The sequence below is a fragment of the Hyperoodon ampullatus genome (assembly GCF_949752795.1).
Source record: "Hyperoodon ampullatus genome assembly, chromosome: 8".
NCBI classification, from domain to species: domain Eukaryota; kingdom Metazoa; phylum Chordata; class Mammalia; order Artiodactyla; family Ziphiidae; genus Hyperoodon; species Hyperoodon ampullatus.
In genome coordinates this window covers 66,259,319-66,284,956 of record NC_136921.1, presented here as the reverse complement: position 1 = coordinate 66,284,956, position 25,638 = coordinate 66,259,319, and the positions used below count along the sequence as shown (strand labels likewise).

At 46.9% G+C, this 25,638-nt stretch overlaps 1 protein-coding gene across 1 annotated transcript in view; it reads right to left on the bottom strand.

Moving 5' to 3' along the window:
* KIF5C (kinesin family member 5C) overlaps positions 1-25,638 on the bottom strand; it is a gene marked incomplete at its 5' end in the record, with an annotated part of 177,576 nt that overhangs the window by 20,933 nt on the left and 131,005 nt on the right. The window contains 9 exons of the mRNA XM_079710017.1: positions 6,459-6,572; positions 7,737-7,953; positions 10,320-10,424; positions 13,359-13,430; positions 18,640-18,700; positions 19,079-19,180; positions 21,022-21,131; positions 22,138-22,214; positions 24,559-24,676. Coding sequence (XP_079566143.1) covers positions 6,466-6,572; positions 7,737-7,953; positions 10,320-10,424; positions 13,359-13,430; positions 18,640-18,700; positions 19,079-19,180; positions 21,022-21,131; positions 22,138-22,214; positions 24,559-24,676 — 969 coding nt within the window. The 3' untranslated portion in view covers positions 6,459-6,465. The remainder of the gene's footprint in view (positions 1-6,458; positions 6,573-7,736; positions 7,954-10,319; positions 10,425-13,358; positions 13,431-18,639; positions 18,701-19,078; positions 19,181-21,021; positions 21,132-22,137; positions 22,215-24,558; positions 24,677-25,638) is intronic.

Sequence of the window (25,638 nt, the reverse complement as noted above, 5' to 3'; positions counted from 1 at the left end):
TATCAATAATTACCTTAAATGTAAATGGACTAAATGCTCCCACCAAAAGACACAGATTGGCTGAATGGATACAAAAACAAGACCCATATATATGCTGTCTACAAGAGACCCACTTCAGACCTAGAGACACATACAGACTGAAAGTAAGGGGATGGAAAAAGATATTCCATGCAAACGGAAATCAAAAGAAAGCTGGAGTAGCAATCCTTATATCAGACAAAATAGACTTTAAAATAAAGACTATTAGAAAGACAAAGAAGGACACTACATAATGATAAAGGGATCGATCCAAGAAGAAGATATAACAATTGTAAATATTTATGCACCCAACATAGGAGCACCTCAATACATAAGGCAAATACTAACAGCCATAAAAGGGGAAATCCGCAATAACCCAATCATGGTAGGGGACTTTAACACCCCACTTTCACCAATGGACAGATCATCCAAAATGAAAATAAATAAGGAAACACAAGCTTTAAATGATACATTAAACAAGATGGACTTAATTGATATTTATAGGACATTCCATCCAAAAACAACAGAATACACTTCCTTCTCAAGTGCTCATGGAACATTCTCCAGGATAGATCATATCTTGGGTCACAAATCAAGCCTTGGTAACTTTAAGAAAATTGAAATTGTATCAAGTATCTTTTCCGACCACAATGCTATGAGACTAGACATCAACTACAGGAAAAGATCTGTAAAAAATACAAACACATGGAGGCTAAACAATACACTACTCAATAACGAAGTGATCACTGAAGAAATCAAAGAGGAAATTAAAAAATACCTAGAAACAAATGACAATGGAGACACGACGACCCAAATCTATGGGACGCAGCAAAAGCAGTTCTAAGGGGGAAGTTTATAGCAATACAATCCCACCTTAAGAAACAGGAAACGTCGAGTAAACAACCTGACCCTGCACCTAAAGCAATTAGAGAGAGAACAAAAAACCCCCAAAGTTAGCAGAAGGAAAGAAATCATAAAGATCAGATCAGAAATGAATGAAAAAGAAATGAAGGAAACGATAGCAAAGATCAATAAAACTAAAAGCTGGTTCTTTGAGAAAATAAACAAAATTGATAAACCATTAGCCAGACTCATCAAGAAAGAAAGGGAGAAGACTCAAATCAATAGAATTAGAAATGAAAAAGGAGAAGTAACAACTGACACTGCAGAAATACAAAAGATCATGAGAGATTACTACAAGCAACTCTATGCCAATAAAATGGACAACCTGGAAGAAATGGACAAATTCTTAGAAATGCACAACCTGCCAAGACTGAATCAGGAAGAAATAGAAAATATGAACAGACCAATCACAAGCACTGAAATTGAAACTGTGATAAAAATTCTTCCAACAAACAAAAGCCCAGGACCAGATGGCTTCACAGGCGAATTCTATCAAGCATTTAGAGAAGAGCTAACACCTATCCTTCTCAAACTCTTCCAAAATAAAGCAGAGGGAGGAACACTCCCAAACTCATTCTACGAGGCCACCATCACCTTGATACCAAAACCAGGCAAGGATGTCACAAAGAAAGAAAACTACAGGCCAATATCACTGATTAACATAGATGCAAAAATCCTCAACAAAATACTAGCAAACAGAATCCAACGGCACATTAAAAGGATCATACACCATGATCAAGTGGGGTTTATTCCAGGAATGCAAGGATTCTTCAATATATGCAAATCAATCAATGTGATACACCATATTAACAAGTTGAAGGAGAAAAACCATATGATCATCTCAATAGATGCAGAGAAAGCTTTCGACAAAATTCAACACCCATTTATGATAAAAACCCTGCAGAAAGTAGGCATAGAGGGAACTTTCCTCAACATAATAAAGGCCATATAGGACAAACCCACAGCCAACATTGTCCTCAATGGTGAAAAACTGAAACCATTTCCACTAAGATCAGGAACAAGACAAGGTTGCCCACTCTCACCACTCTTATTCAACCTAGTTTTGGAAGTTTTAGCCACAGCAATCAGAGAAGAAAAGGAAATAAAAGGAATCCAAATTGGAAAAGAAGAAGTAAAGCTGTCACTGTTTGCAGATGACATGATACTATACATAGAGAATCCTAAAGATGCTACCAGAAAACTACTAGAGCTAATCAATGAATTTGGTAAAGTAGCAGGATACAAAATTAATGCACAGAAATCTCTGGCATTCCTGTACACTAATGATGAAAAATCTGAAAATGAAATCAAGAAAACACTCCCATTTACCATTGCAACAAAAAGAATAAAGTATCTAGGAATAAACCTACCTAAGGAGACAAAAGACCTGTATGCAGAAAATTATAAGACACTGATGAAAGAAATTAAAGATGATACAAATAGATGGAGAGATATACCATGCTCCTGGATTGGAAGAATCAACATTGTGAAAATGACTCTACTACCCAAAGCAATCTACAGATTCAATGCAATCCCTATCAAACTACCACTGGCATTTTTCACAGAACTAGAACAAAAAATTTCAAAATTTGTTTGGAAAAACAAAAGACCCCGAATAGCCAAAGCAATCTTGAGAACGAAAAACGGACTGGAGGAATCAGGCTCCCTGACTTCAGACTATACTACAAAGCTACAGTAATCAAGACAGTGTGGTACTGGCACAAAAACAGAAATATAGATCAATGGAACAGGATAGAAGGCCCAGAGATAAACCCACGCACATATGGCCAACTTATCTTTGATAAAGGAGGCAGGAATGTACAGTGGAGAAAGGACAGCCTCTTCAATAAGTGGTGCTGGGAAAACTGGACAGGGACATGTAAAAGTATGAGATTAGATCATTCCCTAACACCATACACAAAAATAAGCTCAAAATGGATTAAAGACCTAAATGTAAGGCCAGACACTATCAAACTCTTAGAGGAAAACATAGGTAGAACACTCTATGACATAAATCACAGCAAGATCCTTTTGGACCCACCTCCTAGAGAAATGGAAATAAAAACAAAGATAAACAAATGGGACCTAATGAAACTTCAAAGCTTTTGCACAGCAAAGGAAACCATAAACAAGACCAAAAGACAACCCTCAGAATGGGAGAAAATATTTGCAAATGAAGCAACTGACAAAGGATTAATCTCCAAAATTTATAAACAGCTCATGCAGCTCAATAGCAAAAAAACAAACAACCCAATCCAAAAATGGGCAGAAGACTTAAGTAGGCATTTCTCCAAAGAAGATATACAGACTGCCAACAAACACATGAAAGAATGCTCAACATCATTAATCATTAGAGAAATGCAAATCAAAACTACAATGAGATATCATCTCACACCAGTCAGAATGGCCATCATCAAGAAATCTAGAAACAATAAATGCTGGAGAGGGTGTGGAGAAAAGGGAACACTCTTGCACTGCTGGTGGGAATGTGAATTGGTACAGCCACTATGGAGAACAGTATGGAGGTTCCTTAAAAAACTAAAAATAGAACTACCATATGACCCAGCAATCCCACTACTAGGCATGTACCCTGAGAAAACCATAATTCAAAAAGAGACATGTACCACAATGTTCATTGCTGCTCTATTCACAATAGCTCGGAGATGGAAACAACCTAAGTGTCCATCATCGGATGAATGGATAAAGAAGATGTGGCACATATATACAATGGAATATTACTCAGCCATAAAAAGAAACGAAACTGAGCTATTTGTAATGAGGTGGATAGACCTAGAGTCTGTCATACAGAGTGAAGTAAGTCAGAAAGAGACAGACAAATACCGTATGCTAACACATATATATGGAATTAAAAAAAAAATGTCATGAAGAACCTAGGGGTTAAACGGGAATAAAGACACAGACCTACTTGAGAATGGACTTGAGGATATGGGGAGGGGGAAGGGTAAGCTGTGACAAAGCGAAAGAGAGGCATGGACATATATACACTACCAAACGTAAGGTAGATAGATAGTGGGAAGCAGCCGCAGAGCACAGGGAGATCATCTCGGTGCTTTGTGACCGCCTGGAGGGGTGGGATGGGGAGGGTGGGAGGGAGGGAGATGCATGAGGGAAGGGATGTGGGAACAGATGTATATGTATGACTGATTCACTTTGTTATAAAGCAGAAACTAATAAAAAAAATTAAAGAAAATAAAATAAAAACATAAAAAGGAAAAAATAAATAAATAAAGAGTATGTTGTTTAATTCCCAAAAAAAAAAAAAGCTTGCTGGGAGCCAAGCGCACACACTAACCCAGTGCTTCCATCAAATGGGGTGATGTAGATATTACATCTAGTACAGTGCCGCTGCAGATCAGGTGTTCAACAAGTAGAGTGCTGGTTGCCCACCCAACCTCCATCTCCTTGTCGTAGGCAATAGAACACTACTCTTGTTTGGGGCAGTGATCTGCCCAGCTAAAGACTACCTTCTCCAGCCTCCCTTGAAGCTAGATGTGGCCATGTGTTTCAATTCTGGCCAGAGGGATGCAGGCATCAGAGTTGGATGGGACTTCTGGGAAGGCTACTTAAAGGAAGCTCATTCAACTGTAAGAGCTGCTATTGCCTCTCCCCAGCTTCCTCTCTGCTTGCTGAACACGCAACACACAGGCACGATAGCTAGAACTGCAGAAGTCATTTAGGCGAGCTTGAGGAAGTCATTTAGGAGACCAGCAAGGAAGGTACTTGCTGAGGACAGTGAGTCTAAATTTAAGAGGCTAGCTTTCTGTTGTCACTGTAGAGTTTTTCTACCAGCCACAGACAGACCACCCTCAAATGTCCTTTATGTGACAAAGAAATAAACGTCCATCCTGTATCAGCCACTTTAGGATATTTTAGGCTAGCAGGTCTCAAACTTAGGTGGCTAACAAAATCACCTGGGGTACTTGGTAAAAATACAAAGGCTCTGGGCCTATGCTACTTCAAGGAGCCTGGGTGTCTGGGTGTGCTAGATGATGCTGACACCCACCAAAGTTCGAGAACCACTGCTTTAGGCTTTCTGTTCTAAGCGGCCCAATTTGTTCTTACAGTTTCCTTCAAGTGGCATCCCCAACACTGATAACGTGCAGTCAGAAGCAATTTTATAACATCCAGCTTTACTTTATTTCCGATTGAAAGCAAAGATCGCATCTGAATAGGGTGGCCCACAGCCAAGATAATTCTGCATCCACCCTCCCAGCATACAGCAGAAGGTAGTGGGCACGCTGCCCATCCGTGGCCTGCCTCGACCTGTCCCGCTCCTTGACATGCTGCCTGGGGCAGGGCAGGTGAAAGTTGCCTGGGTGCAGCCGCCAAGCTTCCACTTTGGAAGTTTTAGTCTGAGCCTTAGCAATACTGTCATACCCCCTGAGTGGGGTCTCCAGCCCCTCATATTCACTTTCCTTACCTTGATGCAAAAAGGACTGGGTGAGGAACCACCACTCTCCTGAGTTGCCCCTGATCGCTGCGGCTTTGCTGTCAAGCTCACAAGCTTCCCTAGTGAGGACTAAGACTCCAAGGTCAACATTAGGATCCACCTCCTCCCATCTACAAGTTACTGGCCCAGAGTCAGAGTTTCTCTAAACAGAGTTTTCTGGCAACCTAGCTGTCTGCCCTGCCCAACCAGTAAACTCTTTATCTCAAGTACAAGAGGACAGGCTTGTGCTCTCTCCTCTTTTCTAAAGGACATCACTTTTTCCTTTGTGCTGGTACAGCAATGTCAGGCACGTGGAGAGTGGGAAGAGAAGTTTTCAGACCACCATCTCAAAGAAAAAAGTGGTCTGGACCTACGTAGACATAAATCTGCACAATTCTTTTTTTTTTTTTTTCCCTGCGGTTCGCGGGCCTCTCACTGTTGTGGCCTCTCCTGTTGCGGAGCACTGGCTCCGGACGCGCAGGCTCAGCGGCCATGGCTCATGGGCCCAGCCGCTCCGCGGCATGTGGGATCTTCCCGGACCGGGGCACGAACCCGTGTCCCCTGCATCGGCAGGCGGACTCTCAACCACTGTGCCACCAGGGAAGCCCAATCTGCACAATTCTTAAAGACTCCATTTGTTGCGTTCAGATAGTAATTATAAAAATGTGACTTTCTATTATCTGGCTCTTTCTTTATATTCAGTTCCTGAGACTTAAAGCAGTCACCCACATCTGCCTGCTCTGGGTAAAAGCAGTTGACAAACAGGTAATGCCCTTTTGGATGCCAGCTACAGAGGGGAGTTCCACAGACAAAAGAAAGCTCGGATGAATCATTCACCACACCCTCCCCGTCCCTGGAGGGTCCCTGGCACCAGGTGACCTTAGCTGGAAGACCCTGAGGCCCTAGACTGAGTTGAAGGTAGACCCAGGCCCCTGATAGCCTGAAGCCCCAGGGCCTGTGCTGGGGTACAGCTGCACTCTTTCCTCTCCACTGCAGGTCCACACACACATGGCTGAGAGCCAGGCAGAAGCAGGGAGAGCCCCAGGGCTGCCCCGGATGGAAGCCACCCCTGACACTAAGGACTCACTTTGTGTTTATTTCTGGTAGTGAGTGGAGTTTGAAGAGCTGCCTCCTCCCCCTCGGATGGCGTGGACGGCCGTTGGAGACGATGCTGGGTAGTGTCCAGGGCGGATGGGCTTGGCTGTATCCAACCGACAGAAAAGAGAGAAGAGACATTCAGAAAGGGCTTAAACAGCCACGCCGAGATACCTCCAGGTCACGTGCGAAAACCAAGAGGCACACTTTTTATCGACATTACAATTCTTATCAATCACCAGAACTTTCTGAAAGCGGGAGGTTTGCCCTCCGATTAGTACAGTTAGTTAATCCAAGGCACCCAATGTTTAGGGGACAGAGAGACCTTGCGTATCAATTATTTCAATTCTTATCAAGGAAAATGAGAAACAGAGGACTTTCAGTTTTATCTGAGGCAGATCCGTGGGTCCCAATGGGTTCCAACAGCATCTCCCTGAAACTGGATGCAGAATTCTGTCTGTGATGCATTTTAGAGGGAGAGGGTTCACAGTTTTCAGTAGATAGTCCAAGGGTATAAGACCCAATAAATGCAATGAACCACTAATGTAAGTGATGATCTTAAAACTAGAAACATGAAGTTGCTGGTTTACATAACATCTGCACAGCAATATCTGATGAGAAATAATATTACATGTTATTGGAGATGTTTCAATTTAAAAAAGAAAAAGAAAAGAAAAGAAAAAAGAAAGAAAGAAAGAAAGAAAGAAGCTCTCTAGAGAACATCCTTAAATCCCTTCTACTCTCACGGCACTATCCCAAGAACTATGACTCAACAGGCACACTCTCATTCTTTGCGTGGGTCCAAATCCAGGTCTTGAAGGGGTTGGCTGTCCAGGTCTCCTGCACTCACTGATGCCAGGCCTGGCTCTCTCCAGAGTATTTCCAAGGCTGTGCTTGCAAGCAGCTCTCCCTGAGGCTTCTGGCTACACGTCGCTCCTTCATGGTTCTGCCGGGTGCAGAACAGAAGGGGCCTTCGGGCTTTCCTGAGCAAGCCATATATTCCGGTATTCCGGAGAAAGTATACCTCTATCTGTTTACAGCCAAACACCTCTGCCTGCAGCCAGGGCTGGCCGCCTCCTCTGCTCAGCTCAATAGCTTTGACGATCACAAGGTCCCCCAGAATCTCTCAGTGTAAGGAAGCACACGCCTGGCCATCCCATCCTCCCAGGATGGACGCTGGGTGACGGAAGGGGCCGGGCCGCCCCGCCCAGAGCTTCCGGTCAGAGGAGCCCTCGCCTTCTATCAAGGGCCCGGGTGCGGGCAAACGTACCGATCTGGGCCGAGTGGGCCCTCCTGGCCATGTTCTTGGCTCGCACAGCCTCCTTGATGCGGTCCACCTCCTGCTGGTAGCGCTTGCGGTCCCGCATGGCGTTCTCCTTGGCCTCCTTCAGCGCGCTCTCCAGCGCCTTGACGCGCTCGGCCGTGGCACGCAGGCGCTTCTCCAGCTTGGGCAGCTCACAGCGCAGGTCTGCGTTGTCCCGGACCAGCTGCGGCGGGAGGGAGAGGTGGGGAGTTATGGGGGTTGGGGGGGCAGACACACTGCGGGGCCTGAGAAGGTGACAGGAGAGCAGCTAGAACCACCACCCGCGCGCCCCACCAGGGCCGTCTTGGAGAGTCCATAAGACCATAAACGATGGGACCAACGGGAATAAAAATCCCATACCCTGAGGCTCCAATTTGCCAAACACAGGATTCACGGGTACGAGAAAGCGGGGAGAGGTGTACGATAGAATCAAAAGCCATTTCCAGGGCTTCCCTGGTGGCGCAGTCCCTGCCGATGCAGGGGACACGGGTTCATGCCCCGGTCCGGGAAGATCTCACATGCCGCGGAGCGGCTGGGCCCGTGAGCCATGGCCGCTGAGCCTGCGCGTCCGGAGCCTGTGCTCCACAACGGGAGAGGCCACAACAGTGAGAGGCTCGCGTACCGCAAAAAAAAAAAAAAAAAAAAAAAGCCAATTCCAGCTGTAGGAAACTTTCAGGCTTGGGTGGGATTTACTGCCTCTTTTGTTTGAGGGGTGGGGGGGGACTTGCCAGAGAAAATTGACTATTTGGACATTGGCATGTGAAAGATAAGAAATGTGAAGCCAGTTCAGACACGCTCAGTGAAAGGCATTCACGTTCTAGAGCTCTCTGAAGGCCTCCTTCCAAGCCAGCACACATTGTCTACACCAGCACCGGGTGTGGACCCCACTTTGTAACATATCCAGAGGCTAACGGGTAACTCAGGGATACTGCTCATTCTTTCATTACCTAAGACCCTCAGTTAAGAAGGAACAGGCTCACCCTGGGTTAAGAATGGGCTCAAGAGCCAGATCTGTTACTGCCTGGCCATCTGGCCAGGTGTGAGTCACTCAACCACTCGAAGTCTACATGCTACATAAATAGGATCATTGTGGGAATCCAAATGGATCAGGAAAAGTTTTGAGAATCTTAAGTGCTAAACAAAGGTTGAACTATTGCTGGGTCTACACCTGTTTTCTTTACTCCTGTATCCCCACCCAGCACCATCTCCAGTGCCCGGCAGAGAGTAGGTTTTTAATAAATATTCATTGAATTCATGAATAAAATAATTAATGAATTTCAGAGCTCTATTTCAAGTTCCCTGGTAGTTTCTGCTTTTCTATTTCTCATCAACAATTTGCTTGAATGTCTTCAACCATGTTGAATCTGTCATCCTCCCTTTGGGGGAAAATGCCATCATCAGTAATGTTGAAGAGGATGTAACAAGTCAAAGAGAAATGACCTCCCCTCAGCCATGGGGTCCAAAACATTGGACCATTTTTATCAGATCCCAAATCTTGAGGATTTAGAGAAAACCGTCATGAACATTCCAGCATTTAAAAAGAAAGGAGACAAATAATCTGCCTAAGTCACCAGTAGATTTGGACATGGTTATTGCTCTCTGTCACTCTAGACAAACTCCAGGGTGTTGCAGGAAACTGAGAGGATGCCAAGAAATAGGCCGACAGTGCAGAGAGGGGGCTGCTTCCAGCCCCAGTGCTCCCACATGTGGGATGAAGCCAGTGGCTTCCTCGCCCAGGCTGTTTCCTCATCTACAAAAAGAGGGAGCCTGGGGCTTCCCTGGTGGCGCAGTGGTTGAGAGTCCGCCTGCCGATGCAGGGGACACGGGTTTGTGCCCCGGTCTGGGAGGGTCCTGCGTGCCGCGGAGTGGCTGGGCCCGTGGGCTGTGGCCGCTGGGCCTGCGCGTCCGGAGCCTGTGCTCCGCGACGGGAGAGGCCGCAGCAGTGAGAGGCCCACGTACTGCAAAAAAAAAAAAAAAAAAAAAAAAAAAAAAAAAAGAGGGAGCCTGACCCAGCTCAGTGGCATCCACTTTGCATTCTGTGGAGTCTTTGGGTCCACAGAGGGTCCTGAAAAGCATCATGGGAGACACTGAGGCCAGCTGGGGTTGGAGGCTGGGACGGGAGGCAGGATGAAAAGAAACGACTGAACACCCTGCTCCCCAAGCCCCAGAGAGCTCACACTCAATTCCTTATATTTGGCTTCCATCAAAGAAAGTATTTTAGGACTTCCCTGGTGGTCCAGTGGTTAAGACTCTGCACTTCCACTGCAGGGGGTGCGGGTTCGATCCTTGGTCGGGGAACTAAGATCCCGCATGCCAGGCGGCACGACCAAAAAATAAAATTAAAAAAAAAAAAAAAAGGTATTTTCTATACAAAGGAAGTCACTGAAGACTAAAAGAGTGCCACGTCCCTTCCAGCACTGATGTTCCCTAGTGATGTACTGTCCTTTTACCTTCTATATCAGAGTCACCTCCCTCACTAGGGCCGAATCCAGCGGGGCTTCTCTCCAGGAGAGAAAGAGAAGCAGGAGGAAGATGACGCAACCCTCCTACCTGTTTGTGGACCTTAGTGAGCTGCTCCAGGTTATTCTCCAGGAAGGAAATTTTCTGCTTCTGGGCGGCACTGCCTCCTCCCTCGTCGCTGTCCAGCTCTACACTCTGCATCAACACCAAGGGGTCAGCGGGACAGGCCTCCACACTGCCCACCCCCAGTCCCAACATCATGTGGATGAGCCATTCGAAAGAAAACCCCCAATCTTACTAAAGGTTATTCTGAAAGTGAAAATGAAGAGTGGTTCTAAAAGTTTAGACTTGACCTTCTTCCCAATTAATTTCCTTGATCGGTATCAAAAGTGTTCTTTCTTTGGACAGCTGACAAAAAAACTTCAAATCTTTTTTTGAGGGATTCAGATTAGATACAGCTCTCTTTGTGAAATATACCTCTCCCTTGCACGCAGGTAAATAGAGGCTTTTCTTTTCAAAAGGAAGTGTTCCAAAACTCATTAAGAAGAACTAGTGTGAAAACATAAGCCCAACAGGACAGGAATAAAGACACAGATGTAGAGAATGGACTTGAGGACACAGGGAGGGGGAAGGGGAAGCTGGGATGAAGTGAGAGAGTGGCATGGACATATATACACTACCAAATGTAAAATAGCTAGCTAGTGGGAAGCAGACGCATAGCACAGGGAGATCAGCTCAGTGTTTTGTGACCACCTAGAGGTGGGATAGGGAGGATGGGAGGGAGACGCAAGAGGGAGGGGATATGGGGATATATGTATACGTATAGCTGATTCGCTTTGTTATACAGCAGCAACTAACACAACAATGTAAAGCAATTATACTCCAATAAAGATGTTAAAAAAAAAACACACATAAACCCAAGACCCAAGTTTCATTTCAAACATCACAAGTGAGATAACAAGTCATCAAGCTGTGGGAAAGTATCTGTGGTCCCACTGGGAAGTCTCAATGGCCTCTGCTTGTCCCTTCAGCGTCCAATTCCATGAAATTACTTAATGAATCCATCTCAGACTAGTCACGGCATCTGCGTGCTGTGCTGGATCAACTCTCGAAATTTATCAGATCTTGAGATTGATAAAAACACTGTTCTCCCAGCACTGCCAAGCTGAGTGGCCAGATAAGTTGGGAAATACATGTAGAAACACATCCTGGAGTCCAAAAATGGCAAAGCAGGCTTGCTTTGTCTCATTACAGAAGAGATCATCACCCTTCTCTTTCTGAGACGTGATGTCTGTATGAGCAACTCAAACCTGTCTCTTTGATCTAAATCCGGGGTTCTCAAACCCAGAAGAGGATTTGTTAAAACTCAGATTGCTGAGCCCTACCCTCGTCTCTGAGTCAGTGGATCCAGTGTGGGTCTGAGAATTTGCACCTCTAGCAAGTTCCCAGGTGACGTTAGTGCTGCTGGCCAGGTGGCCACACTTTGAGAACCACTGGTCTAGGAATAGGTTCTTCCCAGAGAGTTTTATATCGTGAAGTCAGGGAAGTCTGATCTCAAGCTCTGCACCCTCCTCGGAACACCTCCTCCCTCCGACTGAGCCTTTTTGGTTCTGGTCATAACCTCTCTAGTCTCTGTCTCCATGACCTCTGCTCTGGCCTCTCTCTCCTCCCTGGTCCAGGTCCTCCAGTCACTTCTATTTTGATGATGGTGATCACTACCTACCGCCTGACCAGTGCCACCTTGAAACCTCCCATCATTCTCCACCCTCTTTCCTTGTTTTTATTTCCAGGCCCCTAAACTCACTAGAATCATGCTGTCAGGTGCCACGACAAATCTGTGCTCTGACCCTCAGCTGGACACTCCCACACTGCTCAACATCCTTTTGTTCATCCCCAGCAAATCCCCCACAGCTGCCTGAGCCTCCTCTAGTCTCTGTGGGCTTCCCATTCTCTTCCTTCTTCTCCATTGAGCACCTTCCTCTCCACATTAACTGACAAGGTCAAAGTCTTCAGATGCATCTCTTCCCACTGTCATATATTTCCCTACAAATGTCTCCATCTTGGCTTCTCCACGTCTCCTCTCTGGGAAAGTGGGCCCTTTCCATCCACCAAGCCTAATACATTCCCCTATACTGTCAATTCTGTCTTCTCAGATCCGACTCCATCAGTCACCTCCTCTTTTTTTAATAATATATTTCATCCCTTTTCCTTGGCTCCTTCACACAGACCCCCATGCACACACTTTTCTTAAATATACCTTCCGTCCATCCTGTCATACCTCTGGGTATGCCCACTGCTCCTCATCCATCACTTTCAAATATCTTTAAAGCGTAGCCCCCTTGCTGTTTTCCCCTCCCCCTCCCCCCTCCTGAAACCTCTGCTAGCTGCTCTGGGGGTTCACCGTTCAGTGACTCCCAAGGCCACTGTCACTGTGTGTGGCACAAGGACCAAAGAAGCTCAGACTCTGGAGTCACACAGACCTGGATTACAATCCCATCTCTGGCTCTCCCCAGCTGTGTGATCTCGGGAGGTCATGCAACCTCTGAGCCCATCTCCACAGCTGCAAAACAGAACACTGAGAACCACTTACATGGCTCCTGGGGAGAGCAAACAAGACGCCGGATGTTAAAGTGCTTCATACACTCTGACCTGGCCCCTCATGGCCTTAACAAGCAAAGATGAGGCTCTAGCCCCTGACTTCCACGCTCCTGACATCGTTCACCAGGCTTCAGGGCCACGCTGTCTGATGAGACCCCTCTGGGTTTTCCCTGCATCACTCAGAGGTTTTCACACTGCGGCCAGATAAATATGTGTTCGTTTGAAAGGATATTGGGTTGGCCAAAAATGTTCGTTCGGGTTTTTCCATAAAATGTTACGGGAAAAACCCAAACGAACTTCTCTGGCCAACCCAATATAACTTCCTTTTACTAAGAAGGAAAAATCAGATGGAAAAATGTTCCCAAGTATTTTTTCCCCCTGCAGCACATTCTTTTAATCACATTCTCTGGCATGAAGTAATTAATTTTTAAGCATAACCAGCCCCGATTTAAGCAAGTGATACTTTGACTGAAAATGATTCGTTCTGGCCAACTTTTCTTCTCAGTCCCATTCACACAAACTAGAACTCACTTTTTTAACCCGGGCGGTCAGATCCTGGACGAAGAGTTTACGGAGGTTGTGCAGAGTCTGTAGTTCTCGAGACTGGAAGAGAAGATTGTTAAAATGCCACTTAAATGAGGGAACATGCTGAATTTATGACACCGCTGGCACCAGACCATCAACCCCAGACATCTCCATAAAGCTCTGTAAGCCAACCATCGAGGCCATGGGGCTCCCCACTTCCTCCGACCTGCCCACCACTCATATCCTCCCCCTCCACCTGGCATCTTCTCAGGGGCACCCCAAGGTTCAGAGACTGGGAACTCAAACAATGAAGTGTAAACTAGAACAAAGCCTGCTCGTTTGCTGTGTTTTAAACAGAACCTTTTTTCCCCTTCAACCACAAAAATTCAAGTTTTCTCATAAAAATTCCTGGAGGGCTGTGTTGTACCAGAATGGACTCTTTTTTCCTCTAACTTATTGTGTACATGTTATAAAAATGCCAACAAATTTAAATGAAAAGTTAGCCACAGTTTCTCCCACCCTAACTGACTGACATTTTTCATGTTTCCACACCCCTCTGGCCGTGGTCCATATGCTCCTTTTGCTTTACATCACTGAGCTATGGACCTTCCACCTGGGTGACCCTGGGCAACTTATCTAACCTTTCTGTGCCTCAGCTTTCTTATTTGTAACATGAGGATAAAAATAGTAGTTGCCTCATAGCTGCTGTTATCAATCTTCAATGAGATGATCCTTATAAAACTCTTACAACCGTTTCTGGCACATAGTAAGCATTCAATAAATATTAGCCAGTATTAATGTATTGATGCATCATTTTTTTTTTTTTTTTTTTTTTTTTTGCGGTACGCGGGCCTCTCACTGTTGCGGCCTCTCCCGTTGCGGAGCACAGGCTCCAGACGCACAGGCTCAGCGGCCATGGCTCACGGGCCCAGCCGCTCCGCGGCATGTGGCATCTTCCCAGACCGGGGCACGAACCCACACCCCCTGCATCGGCAGGCGGACTCTCAACCACTGCGCCACCAGGGAAGCCCGATGCATCATATTTGACAGCCATTTCTTCATTAGACTTTTACTGCTTCCTTTGGTTGTTGTTATAACTTTCATGAAATTAACTTCTTGGGGGCATTTTTTTCCTTCATTTTGGAGTCTTTTCTACTAATTAACCCTTAGGAATTAGATTGCTAAGACAAAGGTCTAAGTCAAATCTGGTGACCTCTGTTAACAAAATCAGAAAACCAAAATATTTCCTTCCATTTAAGTCTCCGTGTATTTACCACAAGACGTACGACTAGTTCCCTTAAAAAATATTTTCCCGTAAGGAGAGAAATACACTTGCATGTATGTTTTTCAGTTTGTCTAAATTGACCTACTCTAACACAGAATGTCAAGGGATGGAGCTCACGCAAGCTCACAGAAAAAAGGAAGAAACAGGCTCTAAAGCCATGGAAATAATAAGTTTCTTGAATAAAGGTTCCATGTTAGTTTAAGGTCATATTACTGGGTCCAATTCCATAATTGTGTTGAAATAAAAAGCACCTGAAGTCAATTGATTCCTCAGATGAGGCAGATTACTTTCTGCAGGAGGCCAAGCGGGCCTGCTGTTAGGAACGCCGTGCACGCGGTGCTTGCCCAGAGCTCAGCCACCGGCCGGCAGGTGCAGGGGGGCTGCTCCGAGCTCTCAGTGATGTAGCTGTGCTGCCTGTGCCCCTGCCCAAGGGAGCTCGGCCTCGGCCCCCTGCTCTGCGAGCTCTCTCTCCCGCTTCAGGGATTTCATTACTGATTGAACTATAATCACAGTAAATACTTTCCATAAAAAACGCCACCACCCTGCAGGGACACGAGAAGAGAAGACCCGGGTGTCTTGTCAAAGGGCCAGGCAATTCTTCCAGGCCAAGCACCAAATAATCCAAAGCCCAGAGTTTGGTGACTTTCTCTCATTATTGTTTGTTTTTAGGTAACTTCAATAAACAGTTTAGGAGGGGCAGTTCAAGACCTTGGAAACAGTTGATAAGTTGCACATGAATGCTTGCGTAACCCCATTTTGGCTTCCTGGGGCAATGAATTTTCCTCCATCGTATCCATTATCATTCCTTCACCCACCCCGATTCCCTTCCCTTGTGAAGTAAGTCACAAGCCTTTCCTGGCACGGACGTTGCCCTCTGTGTAAAAGCTCAGGGCTCAGCTTCCTGTCACAGGGGACAGCGAGGGTGGGACCAGAGAGGTGGGGACACAAGGCCCATCAACGCAGCAGGAGGAGAGGTCCAGCCCCAGAGCCCACACAAAGTGTCCTATTAAAGCCAGATGGCTGCCTGGGACCCCAGAGAGGTCCCCACTGGCTGGCTGGCCTTTCCCAACATCGCCCCCTGGAGTGGGCTTCACAGACTCCAACCCCTGGGCGGCAGGTCCCACCCCGGCCCTGTCCAGACAGTCAAGGAGGCAGCGCAGGCCTAGAGCTAAGGAGGGCTCAGGAAGGGTCAGCCAAGGACAGCAGGCCTGCCTCTGAGGAACACTGACAGCCTGGGGAGGATGTGATGGAAGGATAAGTAAAAACACCCACGTCTGGAATGGCACAGACCGCGGGGTTCCAGTTTGGGAATTGAAAGCGTGTGTGTGCGTGATGTGTGTGGACGGGCAGTGAGGGCTGCAGAGGGAACGTGGGAGGCTGTGTCAGTGGGTCCGTCCATGTGTGAGGGACCAAGTGTGTTGTGTGAGCATGTGTGTATGGTAGGGGGGTCGGGGAGAATGGATGTGAGGGTGGGAACATAGGTGAGTGGGCTTGGGGGGGAGGCGGGGGAGGGAGAACGAGTGGAGGAGGCTAGTGAGGAAAATGTGTTGTTAAAAATGTATTCAGTGGACTTCCCTGGTGGCGCAGTGGTTAAGAATCCGCCTGCCAATGCAGGGGACACGGGTTCAAGCCCTGGTCCAGGAGGATCCCACATGCCGTGGAGCAACTAGGTCTGTGCGCCACAACTACTGAGCCTGCACTCTAGAGCCTGTGTGCCACAACTGCTGAAGCCTGTGTGCCTGGAGCCTGTGCTCCGCAACAAGAGAGGCACCTCAACGAGAAGCCTGCGCGCTGCGGCGAGGAGTGGCCCCCGCTCGCTGCAACTAGAGAAATCCGCGTGCAGCATCGAAGACCCAACACAGCCAAAAATATAAATAAATAAATAAATAAATAAATATGTATTCAGTGGACTTCCCTGGAGGTCCAGTGCTTAGGGCTCCGTGCTTCCACTGCAGGGGGCATGGGTTCAATCCCTGGTCAGGGAACTAAGATCCCACAAGCCGCTCAGTGAGGCCAAAACAAAACAAAAGAACATTCGAAAGGGCAAAAGAACATGCTCATGAGTGAGTGCGAAAGACAGAAAGCTTGTGAGTCTGCGAGAGAGTCAGCACGTGGGGTGAGTGTGTGTGAGTGGACGTGATGGAGGGTGTGACAGTGAATGAGCAAAAGTGTGAGTGTGCCAGTGAGAAAGTGTGGATGGTCACTAATGAGTGTGAATGTGTGTGTCAGCATGTTATGGGGTGTGCTGGGTGAGTGTGTAAGAACTTGTGAGTGGATGAACACAGGCGTGAGAATGTGAATGTGAGGGCCTGTGGGTGTGAGTGTGTGTGAAGATGTGTGTGTGAGAAAGAATAAGTGATTGTGCCTGAGTGTGGGTGAGGCCGTGAGAGAGAGGTGAAGAGTGAGCTTCTGGGTGTGGGCATGGAAGGTGTGTATGTTGGGTGAGAGTGTGCATGAGAGAGTGCAAGGGTGTAAAGGAAGAAAAGATACTGAAATATTGATCTCTGGCTGGTGAGAATACAGTGACATTTTAATGTTCAATATATTTCTGAATTGTTATAATTATCTATGATTATGGGTACCACTTCTCCAGGAAAACAGACGGGGAGGAAGCAACTTCATGGCTTCATTTCCGTTTCCCCTCCAGCCGCCCTGTCCACCGTCTTCTCCACCAGGCTCAAAAGGCCCAACTTCCCGTGAACAGTCATCCTACTTCTGTCCTGAATGGCTTGTGCCCTCCGAGCCCACACCTGGCTTTGAGGAGCAGCTAACACTGGCCCAGGGGCCAGAATGCAGCCTCGGGTCCAGCCCTGCTCAACCACTTGCCTCCAGTCTGGGGTCACCGAGTTCTTGGATTCAGGCTCAGTCCCACATAAATTCACATGACATGGGAATGAAATCAAAATGCATGACTGTATCTAAACAACAGTTTCTCTCTGTTGTCATGTCATGTGAAATGACTTGACATGTTTTCACCAAATTGAGAGACTATTTGGGGTGTCTGTCTTCAAACACAGGCTGCGTGGCATTTTGAAGGGCTCTTGAGAGCCCTCGGAGCCAGGCAGCTACCCCCCAGGGCAACTGAGACAGAAGTTGACCAGAGGAGACAAACCCAATGAAAGGACAGAGAAAACTAACCAGGATCTCAGATGGTGAGCCCTTCGTCCAAAGGGAAGTACATCTGTCACTCTTCTGCCCCAAACCCTGCAGGTCCCAAGGCCCTACCTGGCCTGCACCTCCTCTGGCCTTGACCTCTCTGTGCCTACCTCCTGCCCTCCCCGCTTCTCTTGGTCACATACACATTGATCTCCCTGTTGTCCCCCAACATGCCTGCCATGGGCTGACCTCAGGGCCTTGGCACTGGCTGTTGCCTCTCCTGGAAGGCTCCTCCCCCGGACATCCCCACGGCTCCTTCTTTTACCTGCTTCAAGTTCCTGCTCAAATGTCACCTCCCAGTGGGGCCACCCCAAACCAGTACCCCCTGCACTTTCTATAACCATCTAATGGATGTCATGATCTATATCCTTATTTCTCACTGTCTGTCTCCCCCAGGTGAAAGACAGGTTCACAAGGGCCAGCATCTTAACTCTGTTTTGTACTGATGCAACTCAAGCACCTAAAAGCATGCCAGCCCTCAGTAGGTGATCAATAAATATCCATTGATTGTTGCATGGAAGTAAGTCACAACATACAGAGGCTGTAAAATTGCAGGCACTGATTTGAGTTTAAATCTCAGTCAGGGCTCCATGGTTACAGTCTTAAGGATGGATGGATGGATGGATGGATGGATGGATGGATGGATGGATGGATGGATGGTTGGTCACTCTGTTAAGACCAGGGGAATAAATTCTACAGCTCTCATGTTACCATAGGAAGTTTTATGTTTAAAATGATATTCAAGAAAGACATGCACAAATAAAATTTTAGAAGAAACAAATTCAAAAGATCATAAATCAATCTGGTTTTTGAGACTAAAATGAGTTGGGAAACGTGTCAACATACCACTGTCTCCTCCAGCCCTTTGAGGTCCTCTCTGGCTTGTTCTCTTTTATCATTGAGCAATCTAAAAAACAGAAAGGAACTGTGAACCACCAAAGGGGCATCAGAGATTCTCACAGATACCGTTTGCATCTGCAGATAAGTCAACAAAACAAACCAATTCATCCAAATGGCCATGGTCTGTTTTTAAATTGGCCTGACTTAACCTGAATATTTGGGTATCTGAATCACCAAAGTAGACCTTTTAAGACTTTGCAGGGTGGTGGGGGGACTTCCCTGGCAGTCCAGTGGTTAAGACTCTGCGCTTCCACTGCAGGGGGCATGGGTCCGGTCCCTGGTCAGGGAACTAAGATCCCGCGTGCCGTGCAGTTGGCCAAAAAAAAAAAAAAAAAAACTTCGAGAGGATGAGAGAAAACAGAGGAAATATTTAAAGCACACTCACAAGAGCTTTTCCAGTTTCATTTCTCTCTCTTGGTCCTCTATTTTCAGCTTGTTATAATCAGAACTGAGCTTCTCCTGTTCCAGTTGCAGTTTCTGATTCAAACTGAAATGGAGAGGAAAAAGCAATACATTCCACATCAGCCTGAAATTCTGAGTCATGCTGCTAAAGACGTGGTTCCGTTCTAACCCCATTAGCCCTGTGCAATAAAGGCGGCAATTCTGGAAGATTTGGAGGGTTCAGAGAACAACCTCACAGCTTCCTCCCTGCCCAAGTGAAAACGAATTTCTGGGAACATCTAAGAGGCATGAAACATAAGGCTTTAATAATGTATTTATAGTTGGCTTGTGCAAGAGCTTTGGGAGGGAAAATAATGAGATGGGAAAGGGGCCGATATTTTAAAACAGAAAAACAGAGCCCAGTAAGAATTCTGCTTTTCTGCCCTACAGATGGTACATACGCACTCCCAGAACCTTATTTGGCCACTTGGACCTTCCCTTCCTCTCTGGTCTGATGCTCCAAAAACATCCCCTACATCCAAATCCCTAGCTGACATAGGGACAGTTCTGTTCTGTGAAGTCTTGGGGGCGGAAGGGGGCAGTGGTCAGAGAGGGGAAACACAAAGAAAGTCCAGGGGCTGTTGCAAAAGAGAAACTCACCATCCGGTTGGGGGTATTTGGTCATCATTTATATCAGCCCGGTCCTTATAAAACCTTTCATACGGCCATGCCTACATGACTGTAGACAACAGATTATACACTCTCTGAAGGAAAACCCATGTGAAACGTAAAGGCCAAGGAATTGTCCCCACTTGTCAACTCATTCAGAGACCCTCCATCTCTCTTACCTTCCTTCCCTCCCCTCCCCTTCCAGTTGAACAATCTGATTCATCAGCATAACAAATAAGAGTCACACTTAAAGGGGAAAGCTGGACATAAGTGGGAGCATGGGGGTGGACCAAAAGAAGGGGAGAGGCGATGCTAAGTGCTTTCCTAGGTAGACTGTGCACAGAGCCCCATCACATCATTTACACTTCTGCTTTTAAAATGCAAATGTGCTGTGTGAGCTGTTCACGGACATTGAGAGAGAATTAAACTCCAACTCCAGTTTGATTCCTGTTTAGCAGTGTGACCCTAAGTAAATCATTTAATCTTGCTTCCCATATAGAAATGTTTCTTCATCTATAGAAACAGAGAGGAGGGAACCTTTAGTCTAGACCTGGGGTGGCAGCGAGGAGGGGGACAGGAGAGGAGGGTGTCAGTGGGTGGAAGTGTATTTCAATATAATTGGTTTTCTTTGTTTTTCTGTCTTTAATTTGGGGCATTTAAACACAGCCTGGGGACTTGTGTTGATGAGGCGGGAAAGTGAGAGGAGTGGGGAGGGGTAACTACTGAGCAGGGGGCTCTTCAGCAGCTACAACATGAGAATGGCCTTGAGACCAGCTGCAATGCCCTCGAGCACAGACAGACACACAACAGCACGGGTCCCTAAGGAGTGTGCCCCTGCGAGCAGGTGGCTCTGGGGCGTGCAGTGTTCAGGTATGTGTTGGGCTGAGGCAGGGGGAGCTGACTGTCTTCTCTGGAGCATTTCTTAACCCATCAGAAACCCTGAATCAGAACCAATTCAGGTTTTTTGGGGTTTTTTTTTCATCCTCTCATAGGAACAACATCCCCACCTTCTGAGGTATGTGTCTGCCCAGCTGAATCACCAACGTGCCCCTGCTCCGCGGGGACCAGGCAGGGCAGCTGGGCCCGCCTGCCACCTGCCCACCAGAGCCCCCGGAGGCTCGGCTCCAGATGGGGAACAGACCGCAGAAGCATCACGTCCAGCTCGCTGAGGCACCAGGGCAGAGCCCAGGGTCCATGGGGCAGGGAAAGCAGAGGCCTCCAGGCTGGCCCAGGGGCCGTGTCTGCCCCTACGCCCCACGAGCCCCCAGGCCAACTCACTCCCGAATCTCATCGATGATTTTCTGCTTCTCCTCGATTTCATCTCGGAGTCTGGACAGCTGCTTCTGATGAGCTTCCCGGTGGCTCTCCATCTGCTGCTCCAGCGCCTTCTGCAACCCAGGCCGGGAGAAATGTATCAGCCACTCGTTGGCTCTCAGCCGGCTCTGTGACAAAGCCCTTGTTCGCTATCTCCTACCCCATATCCCTCAGCTGTCAGATCCCCAAACCGGGGCCCTCAGAACCCACTGTGCTTTACAGGGACAACAAAACTCAAGGATCTGTTATCAAACTGAGTGGTCCCTACGGGCAAATTAGCCCATTCCATGAGTAAAGGGTCTCCCCCTGACCTTCTATAGCTTCTATAGCTCATCTGAGCCACATGGCTTCTCTCGCCAGGTCAGTCAGAGGGCATGGACCTCTTACCACCTGGGTGACCTCAGACAAGCCATGGAACCTGTGGGAGTTGCACTTCCTCAGCGTAAAATGTAGATAATTTCCCGGCCCTGCCTACAGCATGGATTTACAGTGATAGTCAAAGGAGACCTTTCCACCAAAGTGATGCAGACCCAGGAGAGGGGTTTGCCTAAAGCTAATCAAAAGTTCCACGTTTTCTCCTACCTCATTGTATCCACCTAAAAATCTTATTTCCCAATCATCTTCCCCACTTTTCCTTTTCTGTTTAAAATGTGACCAAAAGTAAAGATCTCTATGTTTAAGATGAAAACTCAAATTTGGGCTGTTTCTTTAAAAGACAGAGGGGAGAGATGTTTCCTTCCATTCAAAGAAGGGGCGACCATTTCTGCAGAAGTTGTGCCGAGTGGCCCCATGCAGTGACTGGAAGGTGTGCTCCCTCCTTCCTGGTCATGAACGGGAAGAGAAATGTACCAACACAACATAACTACTATCTACAGACACCTCGGGATTCCTGGACACCTCCACCTCCATCTCATTGCTAAGCCCAGCCACACTCTGCGAGCAGCTCTGATTCCCAGCCCCGATCCCAACCCACCCCCCTCCTACCCTGCCACACACATCTCTGAAGGAGTTGGATTTTCCTAGATCAAGGAAATCCAGTCCAAGCACGTGCTGGGCTCCTGGAAGGGGCTGCGTACACACCTTCATTTCCTCAGCATCCTGCAGCCGGGTCAGATGTTCCTTTTCTTTATCCTGGAAGCTGACTTCATGCATTTTTTCTGTTTTGGATTTTAAATGATGATTTAAGATTTAACTGGCAAGACTCACACCCAAAAGTAAAAATTAGAAAACAAAAAAAGAATGGGGTGAAACATCAGCTTATCTTACCAATTACAACCATGGTATAAAGCAACGTGCCTCTGAAGGAGGACTTCTGGCTTTTTAAATCAAGGCTGATCTCTCCTGGGAGATTATCGAAGTCCTTCGGGGAAGGTGGCGATTGGAGGGGAAGTGCTAACTTGGAGTGGTCACGCTGCAGCTGGGAGGACTGGTTCCCCGCCAGGCCTGGTGAGCTACTCCTGGGCAGCACACATAAACGGGCTTTGTCAATGGTAATGCACTCTGCGAATATTAGTGGTGTTTGGATTTGTGCCACTATCAGAGTTTCGGAAAGAGCTAATTTACCTCCCATGGGTATTCTCTAAGAATCTGGAGCAGGAACACAATCTAAGGATAGGCACAAAGAAAATAGAAATATAAAATAACACTCTCCAGACTAAACAGGAAGGCCATGCCTCGTACTGGGGGCAGGGCTGTTCTGTGGCACACCTCTGGAAGCGAGGGACCAGTCCCATCCTATTCTTGGTCAGTGGCCCTCCCTGAGCACAGCTGGCAATGGTCAGCCTGAGGTGGAGGGAGCAAAAGCGTTTCGGACAGTGACGTTCAAGTCATTACGCATTCTCTCTAGTCTGTTTCACTTTATTTCAGCTCTTCTTGCTTTGATTTCATTGCCACTCAGTGGCACCACTGCAGAAGCCATTTACCAGAGGGAAAAGTTCTTTTCCGTGTCAAGTTTTGGGTGGAGCATTCTGTTCCTAACACCCGTTAGCACATAAAGAAAACCTTACAAGGTCAAAGCGGGGGTGGTTGTGCTCTCTTTCATTGTTAATTTACCTTGGCATTTGAAGCAAAATGTATTTACTGAGCAAATGACTATACAACAATAAAGAAAGTTAAAAAGGATGGCATCATCGCCAATCCTATTACCCTATCAAAACCATTTCCTTTCAAATATTAATTTATAGGCCTTGGAACATAAGCATCTATTGATTTTTAAATGGTATAACCACAGTAAAGATGAAATTACATATTATGATGTTTAATCTAATGCACTGTAAGCACTGCTGCATGGCCTTCATGTACTTCATCTCCAAGATGAAGAAAATTGTTCTTTTAAACAACATACCATAGTTCATTTAACTGTTGGACATTTAGGTGGCTTCCTTTCCTTTTTTGTTCACTAATATAAGTAATTCTGCAATGAATATATGAGATTTGAGGAGCAAAAGGTATGAGAAGTGTTGGAATTATTAATGTGTATTTCCAAAATGCTTTCCAAAGGGACTCTACCAGTTTTCTTTGCAACTCATAATATGATCTGTGTGTTCCCGTTTCACCACAACACCTACATTCTTAATCCTGTTCTGATTTCTACATTTCTAGTCATTTCTCTCAAATCTCTTCTATTTATTAACATTTATTGAGTGCTTCCTATGTGTTGGGCACTTCACTCCACAAAGGGGGTCAGGAGACTGCCTGGCAAAGGAAGAGCTTGTTCAAAGGATGGGGGATGGGGCTTCCCTGGTGGCACGGTGGTTGAGGGCCCGCCTGCCGATGCAGGGGACACGGGTTCGTGCCCCGGTCAGGGAAGATCCCACATGCCGCGGAGCAGCTGGGCCCGTGAGCCATGGCCGCTGAGCCTGCGCGTCCGGAGCCTGTGCTCCGCAACGGGAGAGGCCACAACAGTGAGAGGCCCGCGTACCACAAAAAAAAAAAAAAAAAAAAGGATGGGGGATGCAGGTAAGCCATGGGTGCAAGTTCACGCTTTATATTAAGAGCAACAGGACACCAGGGAAGGGTCAGAGGCCTGGGGTTGGACACGACGTGGAATTTGATTTTGGAATCCTCCTTTGGAATACAGCACAGTGGTCAGCCTAGAGCAGGCTGGAGATGAGCTCCTCGGTAGATGGATGTGGCCACAATTCTTAACTAGGATTAAGGACAGCGACAGTGAAGACGGAGAAGAGCAGAACCAGAGAAGCACCTGGCAGGTCGAATGGACAGGCCTTGGGGACAGACTGGACGCAGGAGGTAAAGAAGGGAGAGGATTCTGACTTGGGCAGCAGGGTGGACTGAGGGAAAATGGGAAGAGGAGCAGATATGGGGTGGGGGCAGTCTTCTAGACGTTTCTCTCCCCACCACCCCCCGCCCAATTATGCCATTGTTTTCAGTAGACCTAGAAATGCTTTAAGCGAGCAAAATTAAACATCATGAGTCCAGCCAACTAGAGAGTGTCTGATTTAGGCTGAGAGTCAGACACCTGCAAAGTGGTCACTTACTCACCTTGGGCTCGGAGCTTGGCCAACTCTTCACTGAGCGAGTCCTGGGACTCTTCCAGCTGCCTCCTCTTCTGGTCCATGTTCTGCATGTAGTCTGTCAGGGATTTGATCTTGGCTTCATGCTTTAAACAAGCGAACAGATAAAAGGGAGCAGTGAATGACTAGCAAGTGGCCATCCTGGCTCGCCCGGGACTGTCTGACGGGACAACGCAAGAGAGGAAGAGTTCTTGAGTCCTTTTTTTGAGTCCCAGCACCCAAATGGTGCATATTCTACCCTTTGTTTGGGATCTGTCCTTTTTCTTCCATGCGCTTCTCTGCTTCGTTCCCCACAGACCCGCTCATGGCCGTGCCCTTCCTCACCGTCCTCTTAAGTGAGATACCAAAGCCCAAGCTGCTTTTCCTCTTTACAGAAAACAGAGTGTGCTGGAGAGAAAGGGACTGGGAAAATGTCAAGGCTGAGGGCTTTGTTCTTTGAAACTGCACCTCTGGATTTCTTCTTTGGAACTCAAATATTATGTCTTTCCTTTTTCTGTCTCTCAAACACACCAATTCCTGTCTCGGGGACTTTGCATTTACATTTTCCTCTCCCTAGGAAGCTCTCCCCAGCACCCTCCCAGACATGGTCCTGGCTGGATCCTTATCACTCAGGCCCCAACATTTTCTTATAGCACCTAACTTCTGCTTGATTAATCTATCTTTTTTCTACTTGTTAGTTCCATGAAAATAGAGAGTTAATAAATAATAATGGTGTGAATGAATGAATGAGAGCTCGTGACTGAATAGGGACAGTAGTCACTTCTAGGCAGATGGAAATATGCAAACACTCCCCCCTCCAGATCTACAGGGTTCATATTTCGGCAGGAACACTCTGGAGACTGAGCTCTAATCTAATGAAATAACCTCTGGGAAATGGGACCCTGTTGGAGCAGTTGTTTTACAAGCATAGCTTTTGGTGACAAGGATGAGTGTAAACAAAGGAGATAACAGCATTTTAGCTAGAAATATTTTGTCAGATTCCTTAGATCATGTCAGAAAATAAAGAGCCAAGATTTCTCTTACTTTTGAACCCCAGGCAATTATGACT